Source organism: Schistocerca gregaria, chromosome 2, assembly GCF_023897955.1.
Source record: "Schistocerca gregaria isolate iqSchGreg1 chromosome 2, iqSchGreg1.2, whole genome shotgun sequence".
Classification (NCBI taxonomy): Eukaryota; Metazoa; Arthropoda; class Insecta; order Orthoptera; family Acrididae; genus Schistocerca; species Schistocerca gregaria.
Genome location: NC_064921.1, coordinates 265,452,087 through 265,473,341, shown reverse-complemented (window position 1 = coordinate 265,473,341; position 21,255 = coordinate 265,452,087). Strand labels below are relative to the sequence as shown.

Genomic DNA, 21,255 nt, shown 5'->3' with positions numbered 1-21,255 from the left:
TCCTCCTTCCCCATCAGTTGCAAAATAAGGTCTCTGTCTTGCAACTGGCATAGCTGGATTCAGAAAAAAAGAAAGAATCCTAATACGTTCCATTGAAATTGCAGCAGACACAGCTAAACTTTACAGTAATCAAAAAATTATGTGCCAACTTATAAAGGAAAGTTGTGGCGGTCTTTGTTTCTCCATTTTGTTTGAAATTTGATTTAAAACCGGTGTTACTGAGAAAGGTGGCAAAACAGCATAATTAAAACTGTATTGTGATGAAGTATTTCATTGTGTATTATTCTTAAAGTGAATAACAGTGTGAAATTTAGAAGTGTATCGATAAAATGCTGTACTTAAAAATGGGAGTGGTGTCTGACTATTCTTATTTAGATTTTTCTTTAAACTACTTCAGACAAGTTATATAGTAAGATATTTCATTAGAAGAGCATATATGTATCTTCATTGTAGTAGCATAAATTTTGTTGGATGTTTGGATATGCACATGTCCCCCCCCCCCCTACACACACACACACACACACACACACACACACACACACACACACACACACACACACACACACACACACACACACACCTGTGCAGCTATATTGTGCTGACTGAACACACAATACTGGGGTTGTCGGATGATGTAGCTAGATGGAGAAAGAAGTAAAAGTGGGATGGGAGTTATCCTTACACCACATCCTTTGTTTCCACAAACCTCCTGATCCTAATATCTGCTAACCCACTTCAACAACACCCTGTACCCAACAGTCTCCTCTTCCTCTCTCCTGTCACCACCACCCGATCCACACCTCCATGTCATAGTCATTGAGCAATACACAAACTCACTGGCTCCAGTGCCTCTGTGTTACTCTCCTAGCCTGTGGGTCTGCTGCCTCTCTCCCCGCATTTCACATTTGTATTATGTATACCGGCTGTCTCCCTGTGAACCACTAGCTACCCCTCCCCAACCCCTCATTTCACTTCTTGCCTGTTTCTCCCTCTATCTACCCCACCTGACACAACCCCTCATTCCAATCCATGTGCCAAATTGAAATCCCAGAACTGTGTGTTCATCTCGCTCAGTGTAATTGCATAGGTTTGAGGGTGCATTCGTGGATGGGTGTGCACACACAAATTTTCATGTCTGTATCTGAAAGCTTGCAACCTTTGTTCATTTTTGTGTGTATTCATGACTCAAAGCTTCTGCTATTCAGTTAGTGGTTTCCTTCATACCTGAAATATTTGACAGTAAAATATTTCAGAATCAGCAGATGCGTGTTACTTTGATTTCTTTTCTTTCTTTTTTCAGTTTTTATCGATTTGTGTTGGAACCAGAAATTCAGTTTGGTCCAGATGGTCAGATGTCTGCTGGCCCGATGGCTCGTTTCAACAACATGCCAACTAGTGTTCTTCTAACTCAGAACATGCACGTACCAGAAAACTGGTTGGTTGAGGTGGTGCGCAGTCCATATGATCTTGATAATATTCGTCTGGACGATGTTGGAAGTGGTGTGCACAGGTAAATAAAATCTCTTTCAGAATTAATGTAAATAATAACGAATAAGTTAAATTAGAAGTTAACAGTACATGAATGATGTTACATGCCAAATGGCCAGAAAAGTTTCTGTTAATGTGTTATTACTCAATATGTACACTGTCTTTCTCTTGTCTGAAAAATGGATCTCAAGATCAATTTTTTTAGTGGTTATGAAAATTGTTTTATAATATGTTGTCTTATTTTAGAAGTTAGTAATTTGTGGTAGCTTATTATGTGACTGGATGTTTACGTTGCAGTGAATTTGAACTGGAATATCTGCTACTGGAGGGCCATTGTTTTGATGCCGTTTTGGGGAACCCACCAAGGGGTCTGCAGATTACGTTGGGCACAGAGACACAACCTGTAGCTGTGGATACAATAGTTATGGCTAACTTGGGCTATTTTCAATTGAAAGCTAACCCTGGAGCTTGGATTCTGAGACTCCGTCAAGGTCGTTCATCAGACATATTCGACATAGTCAGGTACATTAATTTCTGTAATGTAATGAGTTATTAGTAGTTGTAGTCTTGTTTTCTTATACTTACAAAGATACATTACTTTTTAACTGTATGAAGATACAGTTTGAATCTAATACTTGAAATCCCAGGGCCTTTGACCAGGGCAATTGAGGCTCAGTGATTCAATAGCACTTAATCAGGATTGAGATAGTTTGATTTTTGGTAGTGGAAACCATTTTTATCAATAGAATTCACACATAATGGAGAGATGTAGCAGCATACAGTTCACGTTAAATGTGTTGTGTTCCAATGACGAAAGCACAAATCAATCTGCAATGTACAACCGAATGAAAACATTTGCCACTTCCTCACCTTGTAGTGATATTCTTCAACATAGTACTTAAGGTAGGCACATGGCATGCTTATACATTAAGAAATTACCTACAGCTACTCTCTGCAAACCACGGTGAGGTGCATGGCAGAGGGTACATCACATTGCACCAGTTATAAGTGTTTCTTCCTGTTCCAGTTATGTATGGAGTGTGGGAAGAATTATTGTTTGGATGCCTGTGTGCATGCAGTAATTATTCTAATCGTATCTTCATGATCCCTATTTGAGTGATACGTCCTGGGATGTAGTATATAACTAGAATCGTCATTTAAAGCCAGTTCTGAAACTTTGTTAAGAGACTTTGTTGGGATAGTCATAAACTATCTTAGAGTCTTCCAGTTCAGTTCCTTTAGTATCTCTGTAACACTCTCTCACGGTTTGAACAAACCTGTGACGATTTGTGCTGCCCTTCTCTCTGTACATTCATTATCCTATGCTAGTCCTATCTGGTATGGATCCCACACACTTGAACAGTTTTCTGGAACTCGCCGCATGAGTGATTTGTAAGCAATCTCCTTTGTAGATTGGTTGCACTTCCCCAGTATTCTACCAAACCGAAGTCCACTACCTGCTTTACCCACAATTGAACCTATGTGATCACACCATTTCATATCCTTGCAAACTGTCACATCCAGGTATTTGTATGAGTTGACTGATACCAGCAGTGTATCATTGATGTTACAGTCATAGGATACAACATTTTTTCTCTTCGGGAAGTGCAAAATTTTATATTTCTGAACATTTAAAGCAAGTTGTCAATCTCCGCACCACTTTGAAATCTTATCGAGATAGTTAGGTTTGAACTCCCTATCAAGAAAGTTGTAGCTCCAGTTTTGTAATATTCAGTGGTCTGTTATTCAGTACTGATAGAAATATAGTAGTAGAATGAGTAGTTGTATTTGATAACACACATGCCGTTCCGAGAGACATCTTGCCCAGAGGAGCAAACACTGTCTTTGGCATTGACATGTGTAATTGAAATCCTGTTGTAGTCTGTTAATTTATTCTCATATGAAAAAAACTGTGGACATCAACAGAGAGATTCATATAATGAATCAGTTTAAAAGGCAAAATGAGTAGAAACATGTGGGAAAGCTGTTTTACTCTTGGCACTTGTACTTAGCTTCTACTCATATATGTAAGTGGTACACCATGGTGTGGTGAGCAACGTGCAGAATTGTCATTACGTCATCTAGAAACTTTAATATTAGTATCTTTTTCAGCAGAATTAAAAACTCACCATATATTTGGGTTCTTTCTCAGTTTATTGTACTGAGAATATTGTATGAAAAGCCAAAAGTGCAATGCAAACTTCAAATGACCTATGGTAACCAGTCACCTCATAGCAGATGCGTATAATTACAAACTGATTCCGTCCATGCATCAGAACAAGTCTCTGCAACTTGTAGGCATGTCAGGTAGCTCCAACACTACAGTCTGAACTACCAACTCTGCCAACTGATGTTTGTCACTGGGACATAACTGCTTGTGTTGTGCATGCACACATAGCACTTTCTTCTTACTAAGCCCTTCATCCCTTCGATCAGCACACATCTCGTGATGCAGCCATAGTATACATAACAATTCAGATTATGAACTCACCTCACCCCCCAACCCCCTCTTTCCATCTCTCCACCACCACTGCGTGCGCACACACACACACACACACACACACACACACACACACACCAACTTTGTTTTGCTGCTGTGATCTGGACAGCACAACAGTATGGGTCTTCTGTTCTGTCTAGGTGTAGTACTGGGACTGTACGAAAAAGTATTTGGGGGGGGGGGGGTTAATGGAATGGTAACGATTCACTCTGTAGTGAAGTTATTGGATACTGAATACCCACAAAAACAAGAACTGGGATATAGTACATCAACTACTAAACATGGGCCAGCTGCAGCTTCATAACACTTTATTTTAATTGTGAGATTCAGTGGCTAGTTTATTGTATTTTGAATACAATTATACGAGGGTCAGTCAAAAAGTAATGCCTCCTATTTTTTTTCTACGTTTAATTGTCAGGAAATTTAAATGCAATTACATAGGTTGAAAACCACAACATTGAGGATCATTTTGTCATTTTTCAATGTAATCTCCGCCCATCTCTACAGTTTTGGTCCATCTTTGAACAAGGGCATGTATCCCAGCACGGTAAAAATCATAGCTCTGCTTCCTAAGCCATTGACGCACGGATGTTTTGACGGCCTCCTCATCTTCAAAATGAATCCCACGATGAGCTTCTTTTAGTGGCCCGAACAGATGGAAGTCTGATGGTGCCAGGTCAGGGCTGTATGGGGGATGAGGCAAAACTTCCCATCCAATTTTGACAATCTTGTCAGAGGTGTGACGACTGGTGTGTGGTCTTGCATTGTCATGCAAAAGAAGAACATCTGCCATTGATTTTGTTGGGCGAACTCACTGAAGACGTGCTTTAAGTTTTTTGAGGGTTGTGACATATTGAACAGAATTTATTGTGCATCCCTGCTCCAAAACATCAACCAGAATCACACCCTCTGTATCCCAGAAAACTGTTGCCATAACTTTCCCTGCCGATCGCACAGTTTTGAATTTTTTCTTCCTCGGCGAGCTTGTGTGACGCCACTCCATTGACTGCCTCTTTGATTCGGGTTCAAAAAAATGCACCCATGTTTCGTCCCCGGTCACAATTTTTTTCAGAAACTCATCTCCCTCCAAACGGAAGCGCTGCAAGTGTTGGGAGGCTATTGTTTTCCTTGCCTCTTTATTCTGATCGGTTAACATTCTTGGAACCCACCGTGCACAAACTTTTGAGTACCCCAATTGTTTAATAATCGTGATCACACTGCCTTTACTAAGAGAAATAATGCGACACACTTCATCTGCAGTCACCCGACGGTCACCACGAATGATGTCATCAACTTGCTGAATGTTGTGTGGAGTCACTGCACTCACCGGCCTGCCGCTCCGCTTTTATCAGTCAACGGTGTTTGCCCTTCAGCTTCCTTACAACGACGAACCCATCGTCTAACAGTGCTGACATCCACTGTCACAACACCATACACCTTCTTCAGTCTTTCATGAATGCGTATGGGCGTTTCACCTTCTGCATTCAAGAATTCAATCACACAACGCTGTCTCAAACGAACATCAATGTCGGCCATCTTACAAACTTCTGCTGTGCTGCCACCTGTTGACACAGAAAGTTACTGCTGCAGTGGATTGCAGAAGAAGGTTGGAGGAATGGCGCCAAATTCAAATTTTTCACTTAACTTAATTTTTTTAAGTAGAAAAAAAATGGGAGGCATTACTTTTTGACCGACCCTCGTATTTTTAACTATGTTAATGTTTTTATTGACTTGCAGTCATGAGGGAACAGATACTCCTGCTGATTCTGAGGACATAAAAGTCTTAATTAGCTCATTCCGTAGTCATGTCATCAAATTAAAAGTTTCGAAGAAACCAGGAAAACAGCACATGGACTTGCTCGCTGAAGATGATCAGAATTCTGGAATATGGAATTCAATAACAAGGTTGTATAGCATACCATTATTATTATTATTATTATTGTTGTTGTTACTATTTTTGCAAATTACTTATGGCCTTTTCACCTTTACAGCACATTTGGATCGAAGTCTGATGATGAGGTAGAAGATAAATTGAATATTTTTTCTTTGGCATCAGGACACTTATATGAACGTTTCTTACGCATTATGATGCTAAGTGTCCTGAAGCATACGAAGACACCAGTCAAATTCTGGTTTCTGAAAAATTATCTCTCGCCAACATTTAAGGTAACAAATGATTTGTTATTCTTTTTCATATGTATTTTGAAATGGGCAAGATCCTCTTAGTGTAGTGATTATTTTTTTTAAAGTGTATCAAGTAGACTGAAATTTTGTTATTGTTGAAAACATTCGTTAAAATATAGTTTGTCAAAACAAAAAGGTACTCTGTAAAGCTAATGGTGAAATATACCAGCATTTAAAATCTCAAACATATTGATATGTAATGGAACTGGCAAAAATTTCTCAATTCTTTGTTGTTGCTGGCTGTATTATAACCACAAAAATAATGTGCAGAATGAAAAATTAGTAGTTGTAAAAATATCTTCATTCTGGTTTTATCTTTCTTCCATCTATGTAATGAAATTACCTGCACATTTTACAAGTCCTTGGAAGTTTTTGTTTACTGTAAATGGAATTAGTGATGTGTTGGAAGATTGTTTGCCACAGATTGGTCCTTCAATAAAGATGACCTGCTGCCTCTGAAGCATTGCTGTGTTATGTTCTCAATAAGGGCAGTACGTAATTCCGGCAGATTATTTTTGCCCACAGTAATGCTAAACAGAACATTCCATTCCACAATGCAAACTGACAGGCCGGAAAATCATTATTACTTTTTTTAAATTTTATAGATATTTCCTTCCTTCTAGTAGCCAGGTAGCTAGCAAAGTGTTAACTTCGTGTATTGTGCCTATCGCAAAACTACATATTATGACTGCTGCTGGCTATTAACACATCCCTACATCTTTTGTTCATCACTTGCACTTCATTGTTGTTAATAGTGCTTCATTGCCCCCCTGTCTGGATGGCATTGTCCCTTGTTTATTTCCCATGAAGGAATAGAGGCTTATTTTGTTCTGCATGGCTGCACCATTCCATACATGTCAGCTCTCTGAGGTACAAGTATGTCATTGAATTAAGGTGGTTTGTGATACAAGAAGTCGTAAATTAACCTGTGTTTAGAGGTACCATCAAGAAGTGGAGGTAACCTCTGTAGATTACATTAAATTTTGTGACAGCAATAAAATGACACAATTTAAAGAATTTTAGAGACTGTGGACTCACATTGCAAGCACTTAATTTTAACTAGGTCATCAGTGAACTCATTGATATACTGCAGAGTTGTTGCATGTATGCATTACAAGTATATTGTGTGAATGGTGAACATTTATCAAGAAATTGTTTGATGATCTTTAATCACTTTGTGTTACCAAATTATGTGCAGGATTTTACCTAGAAATAACAAATTACTTCTTGATTTTTCCTTAAGAGTCTGAAAATAGTTCTGGAGCTCCAAATCACCAATGTTTTCTCCACTATTACTACATCATTCTCAATTAACACTTTTCCATCTGGTGACACCACAGTGGCGTCGCACTTTCTCATCTGTACGTCTCATACAAATTGATTCACTTGGTGCTGGCAGGGCTGATTCTGATTACTTGGCTTGTCACCGGCCGTTCTTGACATTATTGGGAGACTAGAAATTGTTAAGTTTTACTAATCTCATCATTAGTTCTCATAAGTTCTCAACCCTGTTCCCCTATTTTCAGGAAATTTTGGAGATACACATACATAAATAAATACGAAATTTGTTTGTTCCATGTATTTGTATTATTTTGGTACTTAGTGTTTGTTTTGATGCGTATCATATGAAAGACAGTCTCCAAGATGTAACGCAACTGCACAAGACTTGCACATTAAGTTTGTTGTTCTTTTTTTTTTGTTTTTGGAGCATACATGGTAGTTTCTTCATTTTCATTTGTTTGTTTCGGAAATAAGTATTAATTGGTGTTGCTTAACGTGACTGAAAAGTTTGTCAACTGGATCCGGTGACATATACGATGTAGTGGCAACCTCCAAGTTTTGCTCAGAAGCAGGTACATTGTCTTTTATCCATGAATCAGGGACTTTCACTAAAAAACCGTGAAATCGGAGACTCTTGGGTTCTGTATTGAAATATTGACATGTATGGAATGCATTAAATAATGAGCTATTAAAGAGGTACATGCAAACCTGTTTTGACCATTTTATAGTTTTTCTGTATATAGGGTAATAACAACCCAAATATTGGTCTGCCCGGTCCACTCCTTTCGTGTATTTGTTGTAGTTAACACATTTTCAGGTTTTTTAAATTGTGCAATTGGTTTATCTACATTTTCTTAGAGTATCAGCTAAAGTGGCGTCATGTAGTGTAGAGATTATTCATATCATTTTAGTTTTCGAAGCTCTCCATACCTGCGCGAGTACTTCACCTTTCCGTTGATGACAAGCTTCAAACATATTGACTTTTGCATGCTTTAATTTTTGTGGAAATCCTCTATTTTGCCATATCGTTTGACAAACTTGCATTTTCTTTTCATGTAACTTCTCTACAAATTCTACAGTGTTATAATAATTATCCATGTAGAGGTGATGCCAATTTCCATAAGAAGGTGCCAATAATTCCATCACTGTTTTTTCTAAAGGCTATCCAGCACTGGAATATATCTTGAATGAGGAAATGTATCCCATACATGAATCACACAGCATCCGAATGAGTATACTATATTTCATAATTTTCGACAGATTGTAAACGTTAAAATTTAACTGTCCATGCCACTGTATCATTCCTTCATCAGTTGAGATGTTTTGACTTAGGTTAAAAGTTTCTTTAAACTTTTTGGAAAAGTAATCAATTACAAATTGCACTTTGAAAAGCTGGTCGGCATTATCTGGTTTATTATTGTTGTCGGAAAAATGTAAAAATGATAATATTTGTCTGAATTGGTTGCAGGACATCGTTTTGTGAAATATCAGTGTTTCAATCAATGGATTCAATGACCAATAATCATTGATTCATTTTTTTTACAACTCCCATAAGTATAGTAACCCCAAACCATTTTCTAAGTTTGGGTCCAGTAACGTCGACAAATCCTGCATTTTTTAAATCCAGTTTCCTTCTGTTGCAATTTTGACTGTAGTACTTGTTGGTTTCATTGCTAATATATTCAGATAGATTGTTTCCAACATATTATTCTAAGATATCCTTGACACTCTGTGTATCTTTGGGAAATTTGTTTGGAACTGGAGATCCTTCAAATTTACTGTTGGTCCTTGGTAAATCAGTCTGACCACTGTGCACTGTCTTCTTTGATTCATCCGAATCAGGTTTGCGTAATTATTATTGGATGTATTTTGCTATCTTCTGATAATTCTGCTTCACTTCCATTCTTTTGATATCCAATGTCTTCTACCTAATCAGCCAAGTCGTCCGGAACGTCAGAGAAGACGTCCGTGCATTCATTGGAAATAATCGTATTGTCTCTTTTGTCTGTCATGATGAAAGGTCACAGATACTTATAAAAACAAAAAAGCTTATTGAAGTTTGTAACTTGATGTTACCTAAACAAAACACAAACAGAATGTAAAAGATACTGAAGTGCTGTCGCCGGCCACTGAGCGATACTATGCATGTGACACCACTGTAGTGTCGCAGACCATTGATCGCTATTTGACGCACGACAACACTCTGGTGTCACTGGCTGTTAACCGCAATTTCACGCACAATACCTCTGTGGTGTCGGTGTATGGCATAGTGTTAACAACTGGTAACCATTAACACTCTCACTTAAATTTTGTATTTTTTAACAATTTTTTTTTTCTATTGCATTAATTTTTTTGCCTGCTGTTGTAAATTAAATACAGCATATTCTCAGATATTCATGTATTAAAAAGTATTTATGTATTTGTAATGTTGCTAAACAGAGTGGTGGTTTTCTGTTAAGGATTTTCTTCCTCACATGGCACGTGAATATGGATTTGAATATGAATTGGTACAATACAAATGGCCAAGGTGGTTACATCAACAAACGGAGAAACAGCGCATCATTTGGGGCTATAAAATTCTCTTTCTTGATGTACTTTTCCCACTGGATGTAAAGAAGATTATATTTGTGGATGCTGATCAGGTACGTATTGATCTTTTCAGTGAGAAAGTTGAAGGAATTTACATTCTGAGAGGTTCAGATAAAAATCAGGATGAGATATGTCCAATAATATAAAGGCTGATAGTAACATCATGTAGTGAGTTTTTCAGTGATACTTACAGTGGTGTATTGCACAATTATCTAGTTCGAATTGCAAAGATAAAGTAATATATAATAATCAAACAATGGAAAAACCAGGATGGAATATAACAATATGAGTTGCAGATAGACACAACAAAAAGATTGTCACAATTAAAGCTTTCGGCCATTAAGGCTTTCATCAACAATAGGCAAAGATGGGCGGGCGCGCACGCCCGCTCGCGACGGCACATACACATGCGGACGTGCACACGCACACGCACACGCACACGCACACGCACACATAATCTGTAGGCTACCATATGGTGTCTTGTACAACTGCTAGTCATTTCCTCTTCCGTCCCACTCACAAATAGAATGAGAAAAAACAACCATCTATACAGAGTGCATTCCATAAGCAATGCGACCAATTTTTTTCTGATGCAACAGTACACCACACCGTGTTGTAACCAGCTGGGCTAAGTGGATGTGATTGTGTCAAGCAACTCGCTACTGATGCTGTACTAGAACATTATGGGATTGTTTTCATACTCATTGCATTAACTTACATTTTTCTACATTTGGAGCAAGCTGCCGTTTGCCGCGCCAACTAGAAAATCTGTCAAACTCATCTTGTATCCCCCTACAGATACTCAAAGATAACATTTTCCTGTATACCACAGTCTCGTCAGCAAACAGCTACAGCTTGATGCTCATCTTATCCATCAGATCATTTATGTATACAGAGAGTAAGACTGTTCCTACCACACTTCCTCATGGTATTCCTGATGCTATTCTTGTCTCTGATGAACATTTGCCATCATCTACAGGGTGAATGAAATAATGAAATGGAAAATTCATCTTCAGGGTGCAGTGAGTGTTTAGTAAAAAGATAGAATAATTACATTTCAGAGTACATTGTTTGAAAACAGAAGGCAATTTTGATTTGTTTAACTAGTTGAAAGCCTTTGTCAGCTTTGAACTTAACCCCAAACATTTGCCTTTAGGAAGAATTGAAGTTGTCAATGAAAAGATTAATCTTAGAGTCATACATGGTTGCCTCACTTGGTAGAGCACTGCCTGTACAATATAGGTAACTACATGAGAGTCCCAGATGAAATAGTTAAAACAACACCTATTACATAAAGTAAAGAAATGAGAAAAGTACATATATAGTTTCAGAATAATGCATCATTTGTTGAGTGTGAGGGAGGGGAGTAATATATATTTTTGGCCATCATTGGTACTTAGAAATCTAATATTGGGGGTCTCTTCAAAAGTCACATGAGGATTAGTAGCAGCTAGGTGAGAAAACGGAAAAGTAAATAATTATTTTATGTAATTATATTTTTTTGTCTGTATAAACTTTCTAGGCGCACATGCAGGTAAAATTCTAGGACTGATGATATAGCTAAGTGCCATTGCAACTATCAAACTCTCCTATGTTTGGACACCGTTCGTTCTGTAATTGTGGAGAATATTGACCAGTGCTGTTGAACACAGCACTGTATTGAATATTCAATCTCAGGTATTAAATCATAGTGACTTCAGATTTCTTCACTGCACTTAGTCTGTTCATCATGATCTGGGGTTAAGGCAACTTTCTCTTCCCTCAAGCACTGTTACATTTGCTTCTGCAAAAAGAAATTAAACAAGGAACTGCTTGTTCTGTTGTGTTTTCGGATGTGTCAGTTAGTCCCATGAGAGTTATTTCTGTTTAAACAAATCTCAAGTAGATGCCCATTTTCTTTCATAAATCTTGTCAATTTAGAGTACGTAATCCAGAGATGACACACAATTTAGTTCATTCTACAATTACATATGGGGACATAAACTGCAAGAAATCAGTTTCTGTTTTTAATGACAGTCTTATAATTTGGACGCTAAACAGCGTGGCTCTTAAGGCTTTGGAGTATCAAGTATGTAAGTCATTTTCCTTGCTATGCATGTCAAATATATCAACGAATGCTAAACAGTGAAGTGTTTAAAATTGATAAGTTGAGATGAGGTGGCCTATAGATAGAAGAGACTGAAATCAACACTTAAATTAAAAAGAGAGGAGAATATGTGTCATAATTTTTCTTGTGTCAGGAGTTACTTATGCAGTCTGTTGAAGATAAGAGAGCTTTCACATTTGTTACAGGTTGTTCGAGCAGATATGCGTGAGCTACAACAACTTGATCTTGGAGGAGCTCCATATGGCTATACACCATTTTGTGAGAGTAGACGCGAAATGGATGGTTTCAGATTCTGGAAGCAGGGTTATTGGCGTAACCACTTGCAAGGGCGCCGGTATCATATTAGTGCACTCTATGTTGTAGATCTGCGTAGATTCCGTCGAATAGCAGCTGGTGATCGGCTCAGGGGTCAGTATCAGGCTCTTAGCCAAGATCCCAACTCTCTCTCTAACCTGGATCAGGTGAGATCATTTACAAAAGCTTTAGATGATCCTTGTGTGTCTGCTTGTTTTATTGTTTATTTATGCAGATAAGACTACATGCTCATTTTCAATGGTCCTGCACAAGATACGCAATATTTTATGCGGTACATGTAGCTTACTAAGGGATGCATTCACAATTTTTGGATTAGGTTACCCAGTACTTAAGTATGATTTACTCTTGTGTCCTTATATAGAATTTCCATTTTTTAAGCTTTATATAACTTTACTTTTACTTGGAATTTAGAATGTCCACATCCAGTTAACAATACAGACATCAGTTGGAAAATTGTCATGTTCCAGATGAGGCAGCATGGTTCACGTGACTAGCAATGTGGTCAAAGATAGCAGTATTGTACGTTCATGCTATCTTTATCGTGCATAATGTACATATTGTTTTCTATGACTTGGAGGAAGTGAACATTGATTTTATTTTTTTACTTCGGTTGTCTAGAATATTGAAAGTAAAATATATAAAAATATAATCTAAAAGTGAATTGTAAATTATGCTATTGTGTGTAGTTTGAGGTCATTTCATATCATAAGTTCCTTGTGTAGGATCTGTGATTTTGTTCTTTGAGATGTGTACTGTATGCCGATGGATTATTTTCAGTATTAAGCATCGGTTCATGAAATCTCATTTTAAAATTTTTCCCTATTTGTTCAGTATATATTTTTTCACAGTTGTTACATTTTAGTTTAAAAACTTCAGATTGAGAAAATGTTATGTGGTTGTAGCAAATGGCTTGCATGTTCTCTTTGTTTCTCTCTGTTCTGTGACCTGAATACAATTTGTGGTTTTGTATTTTGTAGGACATACTGGATTTTATCTTATTCTTGTCCCCCAATAAGATAAGACACTGTATTGGCTCTACTCTTTGTTTTGAATTTGGTAGAGATGAAATCACACTTAACCAATCACAAAATTAAAGAGAGACAAATACAGTCTCTTCCTTCATCGGGAATAAGTATCTGATAAAATCCAGCATGTCCTACAATAAACAAATGTAAAAATTGGATTCAGCTCTAAGACATAATAAGAGCACACACATGCCATTTGCTAAAAAAATAAACAGCATTTTCTCGTTCTAGAATTCATAAATTAAAATGTAAAATTTGTAAAAAAAAACTTTCTTCTTTTTCCTCCTTGCAAGTTTTGGGTATCTTAGCCTGTTACAGGCTCATCAAGAAGTTCTCCTGACATCTTTCCGTTGGTCAGCCTGGTGGTGATACTCTGTTGGGGTGGTAGTCTCTCACGGATTTTGGAAAAAAATATGTATTAGCCAAATAGGGAAAAATTTTAAAATGAGATTTATTGAATACATGATTAATAGTGAAAATAATCCATCGGCATTCAATACATGTCTCAAAGAACAAAATTATGAAGTGGCAGATGTATCACAGTGCCTGTCAGTTTTATACACAACTGATAAAGGCAGATATCTCGACAACCTTGAATAAGTAGAAATCTTTGCTCATATGAAAAAAATGGGCAAATAAAATTCTAAACGAATAAACAGAACTGCAAAACAAGAATTTTGTTGAAAGTTTCACATAAAGAACTCACCAAGAGATGAAATGATATTTATACTAATTATATTTTTTAGAGTTTGCTTTTATACTAGATATATTTTTTAGTATCAACTACGAAATTGTTGGTAATGTAGACTACACTGCCTTGTTTGCAACACAACTACTTTCCAACTTACGATTTTTTTGTTGCTTGTTCATTCTTCCCAAATTCTCCTCATACACTAGCTGTGTTCTCTCTTGTAGTCTTCAGACCATTTATTTCCTATTATCTTTGTGTGTTTTAGTGTGTTTCTGAACTGTTATTGGTTGCTTTGGGTGGAACGGGGTATCTGCCCCTAGCAGCCGTTCAGGGGGCACCAGATTCTTATTTTTGAATAAAAAAACACCTTGTTTCACAAAGCAACTAGCATCCAGCACATTTTGGTTTATTGATTATTCGTATGATTTTGAAACATATCCCAGTTGGTTTTTGATAGTGGGGCACCAGTATAAAGTTTTTGCTCCAGTTTGGAAATATTGTATATTGGGGGCAGATTTCTGTGTTCACTACTGCTACATGGAGTGAACTCTGCATACTCATGCAGAAGCACAACATGTGGTATGTTCCTGTCAGTAATACAGCTGGGTATGCTCTTTGGCTCCAAGGGAAATACAAAACCCACTATTTACCAATGAATATTTTATTCAATCCATTATGATTGCCCTCATTTTACTGTATTCACAGATGATGCTGTCAGTACTTACGTATATGTAAGAGGCCATGAACAACTCTTTCCCATATAGAGCTTCACAACAACTCGGAACTCTTCTCATCTATACTTTCTCATGTGTGATAATTTCTCAAGTAGACTACAGGCAATAGATTGGTAAACACGGAAGATATTGTTCTCTAATATTTGTGGCATACTGCACGATTTGCACAGAATAGGAATTACCATCACTTACCTTTGGATGCCTGGCCATATGAACATACCAGGCAATGAACTTACTGACAAATTAGCCAGACATTCAACCACAATGAAAACAACTGGGTACCCCAGACACCCATGTAAGGTCACATCTGTGATACCTTTTACGGATATGATATAGAATGATATACTACAGCACATTATAGCATTCTTGAAGTGATGAAAGACACTACTAAGCAGTTGCAGATTTCACTCGTAACCCCTCAAAAAAGGAGTCATCTTTTTTTTGCAACCTGATATGAGGTGTACCACACTTGAGTATGAATTCATCCTGCAGCAAAAGGACTATCCCAAGTGTATCTGTGAAGCACTCCTGACACTATTTTATATCCTCATAGAGTGCATCATACAAATTGATCCACAACCTAAACTAAAACTACTAATATTGTAATCCCAGATAGTAGTCACCTGACATTAGCTGCTTCGAATGTAAAAAGACCTGCAACAAGGTGGCCAGACCTGCCCCGTAAGGGGCCTTCCGGCCAATGACGCCAAACGCTCACTTCCATTTCCATTAGCTGCTGGCTGTGTTTTCCATTTTTTATGAGTGAATGGACATTGGAACAAAATGTGTAGATGTTCCGTTCATCAGTTTACCGGGCAAGCATGGTTTTATGCTCATTGTTGGACGTACGTTATACACTGATGTTGATGTGGGAGAGGCAAGGAAGGCAGTTATGGTCCAACAAAGGGTCATCCAGCTGTAGTGAGTGCCACCTCATCCCCTTGCTCCCCCATTCCCCTTGCTCCCCCATTCCCCTTGCTCCCCCATTCCCCTTGCTCCCCCATTCCCCTTGCTCCCCCATTCCCCTGTGTACACTCACTCTCTCTCTCTCTCTCTCTCTCTCTCTCTCTCTCTCTCTCTCTCTCTCTCTCTCACACACACACACACATACACACACATTTGCTTAGACTGAGTACTGTTTTAATTGTTATTTATGCCTTTCAAATACTGATGTAAACATTTTGGGAAGGTAGTTACAGTTGTAATGTATGCTCCCCGTAGTGAATTAAAGTACAGAAAATTATTCTAATTATTTTGTATTATTATTGTCAAACAATAAACAGAGTTTTTATTTTATTTCTTTTTAGGATCTACCAAATAATATGATCCATCAGGTTGCCATAAAATCTTTGCCTCAGGAATGGCTGTGGTGTGAAACTTGGTGTGATGATGACTCCAAGAAATATGCTAAAACAATCGATCTAGTAAGTATAGATATGTGCATGGCATCTGTATTTGAGACAATACTCAAATCATACAAATTTATCTTCGTATTTTGTTAATGTGTAAACAGGTGTGTGTGTGTGTGTGTGTGTGTGTGTGTGTGTGTGTGTGTGTGTGTGTGTACACCTGTCCTTTTTTCCCCCTAAGGTAAGTCTTTCCACTCCCGGGATTGGAATGACTCCTTACCCTCTCCCTTAAAACCCATATCCTTTCGTCTTTCCCTCTCCTTCCCTCTTTCGTGAAGGAGCAACCATCGGTTGCGAAAACTAGAAATTTTGTGTGTGTGTTTTATTTATTGTGCCTGTCTACCGGCGTTTTCCCGCTTGGTAAGTCTTGGAATCTTTGAAACTTCCTGGCAGATCAAAACTGTGTGCCCGACCGAGACTCGAACTCGGGACCTTTGCCTTACGCGGGCAAGTGCTCTACCATCTGAGCTACCGAAGCACGACTCACGCCCAGTACTCACAGCTTTACTTCTGCCAGTATCTCGTCTCCTACCTTCCAAACTTTACAGAAGCTCTTAAGGCAAAGGTCCCGAGTTCGAGTCTTGGTCGGGCACACAGTTTTAATCTGCCAGGAAGTTTCATATCAGCGCACACTCCGCTGCAGAGTGGAAATCTCATTCTTGGAATCTTTGTTTTTAATATATTTTTCCCATGTGGAAGTTTCTTTCATTTTATTTTATTAACTTAGCAATGTATTTAACAGTGTAACAACCCACTGACAAAGGAAGCAAAATTGACTGCAGCCAATAGAATCATTTCAGAATGGAAAGAGTACGATGAAGAAATTAAAAAACTCCAAAAGAAGATTGATGAAACACACACGGAAGAGGGTATCACCATTGAAGGTGTTCGAATAGAGCCAAGTAATGTATAATTTTGTTAATTAGCCTGTCATATTAACTAATAATTTTAGACTTAATATGTAAATAACAATATTGTAATATTCTCCCTTTTTGTTACAGATCTACACAGTGTACATTCTGAATTATGACAGTTCCTGTTGGTGGTTAGTGTGTTATATGTTTTCTGTGACTGTAAGATTGTTGTTATATGAATGAGTGTCCTCTATTCTCAGCTCATCAGGTAATTTAATCTGTAAATAAATGAAACAAAAACAGTATTTTTAGCAATTGGTGCAAGAAGTCTTTGATCTCTGGTATTAAGCGCAAATCAAACAAAGCTCTTTCTGTGTGCTGTTGGATGTCTTAAACACTATTTGTATGAAATGTGAATACTTGCAAACAGTGTGGTAGGTATGTTTTAAAGGAATTGACAGGAAAAACAGCTGACATAACTAGAGGACATGATTAATAAAGAGTAGCATCATTAGGGAACAAAACTTTTTGCTGCACGTAACCAGTCTGATACAGGTTTTCATAGTATTTCTTCCAGCAGTTCGCTTGACCTTTTAGATTTTGAAATTGAGACTGTGGCAGCATTTTTCACTCATTTTTTGTGCAGCTCGAAGACTAAAAAAAAGTCTGTCTATACACTCTTAATTTACATGTAACCTTAATTACATCAAAGACAATTCGGAGAAAAAGTTTTTCATCAGTTGTCAAACTTTGATATGATTTTCTGTTTCTTGCCACATAAGTAGGCCTTTAAAGTGAAGCCTCAGCCACATGTGGACAGATGGTGGGTTGCTTATAAAACAAAATTTGGTTTGTATCTATTTATTTTCCATGTTTACATTATTCTGACCTGTAAATTCAGTGTTACAAGTTATTTGAAGGAGGTTCAATGCCTTTCTGCTTTCAAAAACTGAATATCAGTTGGATGGGTCTGTATATTTCTTATCACAATCAGATCAACATTAAGACACACATCATACTTTGTCTTAGTTGAAAAGATAATAGGTGTATTATACAAGAGGACTTCAAAAAGTAAGTTACATAAAATTATAGCAAGCCAAGTAAATTTTACTGTATACTACACTACACGCCAAAGTGACACAGGTGCACGACACTATTTTGCGACACAGTCACCAAGTCTATGTTTACAGTTGTTGGAACATTTTGCCAACAGTTCAGTCGCCGTCATCATCTTCATCTGTAAGCCGAACTATGTTTTCCGTGATGTCCTATTTCTTTCTATTTCCTTTGGTTCTCGATGTGACTTTTCTTCACTCTCATCTATGAGCATGCCCTTTCTTTCTGACTCTATGTATTTTTGCTTCAACAATAACTTTCTACAAAGTGTTTTTCTCAATGTTGCATCCATCCCAGTTTGTGTTCCTCTTTATAATGTACTTAAGAAGGGTTCTAGTTTGCTTCACCCAACTACCTCAATCTTTGTTTGGTCAACAGGTTTAATTCTCTTGGTTGTAATGTGCAGCCAATTTTTTTTTTTTTTTTAATTGAAGTTTCTCTCTTTCTTCCTGATTACACAAGTTTTTGAATCACATATAATTCTACTTCAAATAATTTCACCAGATAACTTCCATCTCTATCTAAGTAAATGCAAGCAATAACTTCTTCAAGTTTCTTTTCCTATTATATTTAATTTGTAGAGTGGTATTTGTTTTTTCACTACTCTTGTCGTGAAAATGTTGATATTTATTCTAATTTTTTTTCTCTATTTCATATCCACCAGTTTTTGAGTATCGTCTCTTTATGTTACGACCACTCGATCATCTGCACATTTAACAAAGCTCATCCACTCACTTCATACCTTTTTTTTCTGCCTATATTGTTCAAGGTTTCATCCAAAAGTATCAGCATATGTATAACCCAGGGCTGGTAGTATTTTTAGTAACAGCCTTGCTCTCATCTGCAATAATGGCTATCTTTACAATTTTCTCATCTGAATGTTCCTGTTGATACAGTGAATGATTATTTTATCCATTTCTTGTACATGCACTCCCAACATTAGTCTCATTCTGCACCAAATTAGACTACAAAAAGTATCTCAACATGTAGAATTTCGTCTTTTTGTTAGTAAGAAGAAAACTGATGATGCTAAAAGATCCAGCAGCAGTCAGATGATTCCAGAAAATCAATGTAAAGGAAAAAGAACAAAGATTACAGTTAAAGAAGTGGCTATATGTTCTCAACTCCAGTGTAAATGAAATGGAATATTGTACAGTGATTAAGATATAGACATCCAGTTCCAAAGCTTTCATCTTTGAGGCAGAGTGCATTCGAGCATTAGTAGCACCCAACTGAGTTCACAATGGGGTGCTGGAGGTGTGACCAGTGGTAGTTTTGAAGGTGATGAGAAATGAACAGACTTCTGTTGTGCCACAGAAGTGGGCTGTTGTTTTCCATAATACATCAATATTTGACAATGGAGTATAATATGCAATAGTTTAAACAAAAAACGGGTAAAGTTGCACAAGACAGATTTTGCGCCCATCCATGTGAGAGAGGAGCAGTGAATAAATTGCAAAAATTTTGGTTTTAGAAGCAAAATGTGCATCTGTGTTTTGGATTTGCCTTATTTAATGATTTTCATTTGCATAAATGCAGAAAAAACTGATAGTATATCTGTTCATACTCTGTGTCACAGTGAATTCAGTTTACATTGGCAATCTTCTATGTGTGAACAAAATACATATGTGTTTATTTAATTTACAATATTCTCCAAATTTATTGTTAAATCTTGTTGCTTATCTTTTTAATACAGCACTCTGGTTGTTCAATGATTTCAAGGGTAGATATGTATCCTCCTTTTTCTTTTTGTTTGCTATTTATGTATTTAAATCTGTTCCAATATTATTAAGTTTCTCAGATGGAGAATACTACCACTTTTATGGTCCTAAATATTCTAAATGTATTGTAGTTTAATGTACTGTTAAATCTGTAGTGAATTGATGGAAAATCAAAGGAATGTGCACTGAAATTTATAGAGAACAACTGTGGTTTTATGTCCACCATTTGTGATGTTAAGACTGTGCTTATAGTGAGTGTATGAGAGGCATTGGAAAAGAGTTTTTGCCCCATGTACCTGAAGATTTTGATTTGTGCATCATATAGTAAGGATGTGATATTGTTGTGAAAGTGATTTCTTCTGCATTGGAATGAAAACATTGTAACAGTTTGATGATATTGTAGTAAGAAATTAGCTACTCATTTGTGAATGAATCATGTTTGCATGTATCAAAACACTTCTGGTTGAAGCTATTTTTGACTTTTAAATAAATTTTTAATTATTTTTGGTAGTAAGGCATGTATTTTCTGCTCTTGAATTTAAATATCCAGCAGTGTGTATCACACACATGGCAGTACAGTGACGGCCTGTTAATTGTGCAATCAGCAACACAGAGATTGGAATATGAATGAATGGAGAAAGGCACACTTCACAGATGGTCCCTGCTTCAGTTAGGTGTTGACGAGAATCTCTTTTCTATCTGAAAGTTCAGTGGTAATTGGTACAACCACATGAAAATAATGGAAAGAGACCTTTAGTAATGGTGGTAGAGTCCTTCATGGTGAGATGACATATTAAATGAGACTATGGGGATTCACATGCTCATTGGTGGTGAGGGGAATAAGATATTCATAATTTTAGAGACATTAAGTTATACAATTCTGTGTGTGACTTCCCAGATGAGCAGTTGCTCAAGTATTTAACTAAATGAATAATAATTACCATTTGCATCAAGCTCTTGTAGTGGATGGACTTTTTGCAGGTGAAAAGAGGCATGCCAGGACTAGCCAGTGACAATTCTAGCCTTGAGATGTATGTACACACACACAAAACTATACTCTGCAAACCACTATGAAGTGAACGACATAGAATACTTCATATTGTCCTATATGTTACAGTTATTCCTGCTCCGTCCACATGTGGAGCACAGAAAGAATGGTGGTTTAAATGACTCTGTGCATCCAGAAGTAAGTCTAAGCTTGTTTTCATAATCCCTACAGGAGTGATACCAACAGGGCTGTA

The 21,255-nt window shown here is 37.2% G+C and overlaps 1 protein-coding gene across 1 annotated transcript in view; it reads left to right on the top strand.

The window, feature by feature from the left end:
• LOC126336843 (UDP-glucose:glycoprotein glucosyltransferase) overlaps positions 1-20,524 on the top strand; it is a 129,774-nt gene extending 109,250 nt beyond the window's left edge. The window contains exons 17-25 of the mRNA XM_050000926.1: positions 1,301-1,510; positions 1,786-2,010; positions 5,726-5,893; positions 5,980-6,154; positions 9,913-10,095; positions 12,335-12,610; positions 16,222-16,338; positions 17,066-17,225; positions 17,325-20,524. Of these exons, the coding sequence (XP_049856883.1) occupies positions 1,301-1,510; positions 1,786-2,010; positions 5,726-5,893; positions 5,980-6,154; positions 9,913-10,095; positions 12,335-12,610; positions 16,222-16,338; positions 17,066-17,225; positions 17,325-17,353 (1,543 nt within the window). The 3' untranslated portion in view covers positions 17,354-20,524. The remainder of the gene's footprint in view (positions 1-1,300; positions 1,511-1,785; positions 2,011-5,725; positions 5,894-5,979; positions 6,155-9,912; positions 10,096-12,334; positions 12,611-16,221; positions 16,339-17,065; positions 17,226-17,324) is intronic.
• The last annotated feature ends 731 nt before the right edge of the window (positions 20,525-21,255 follow it).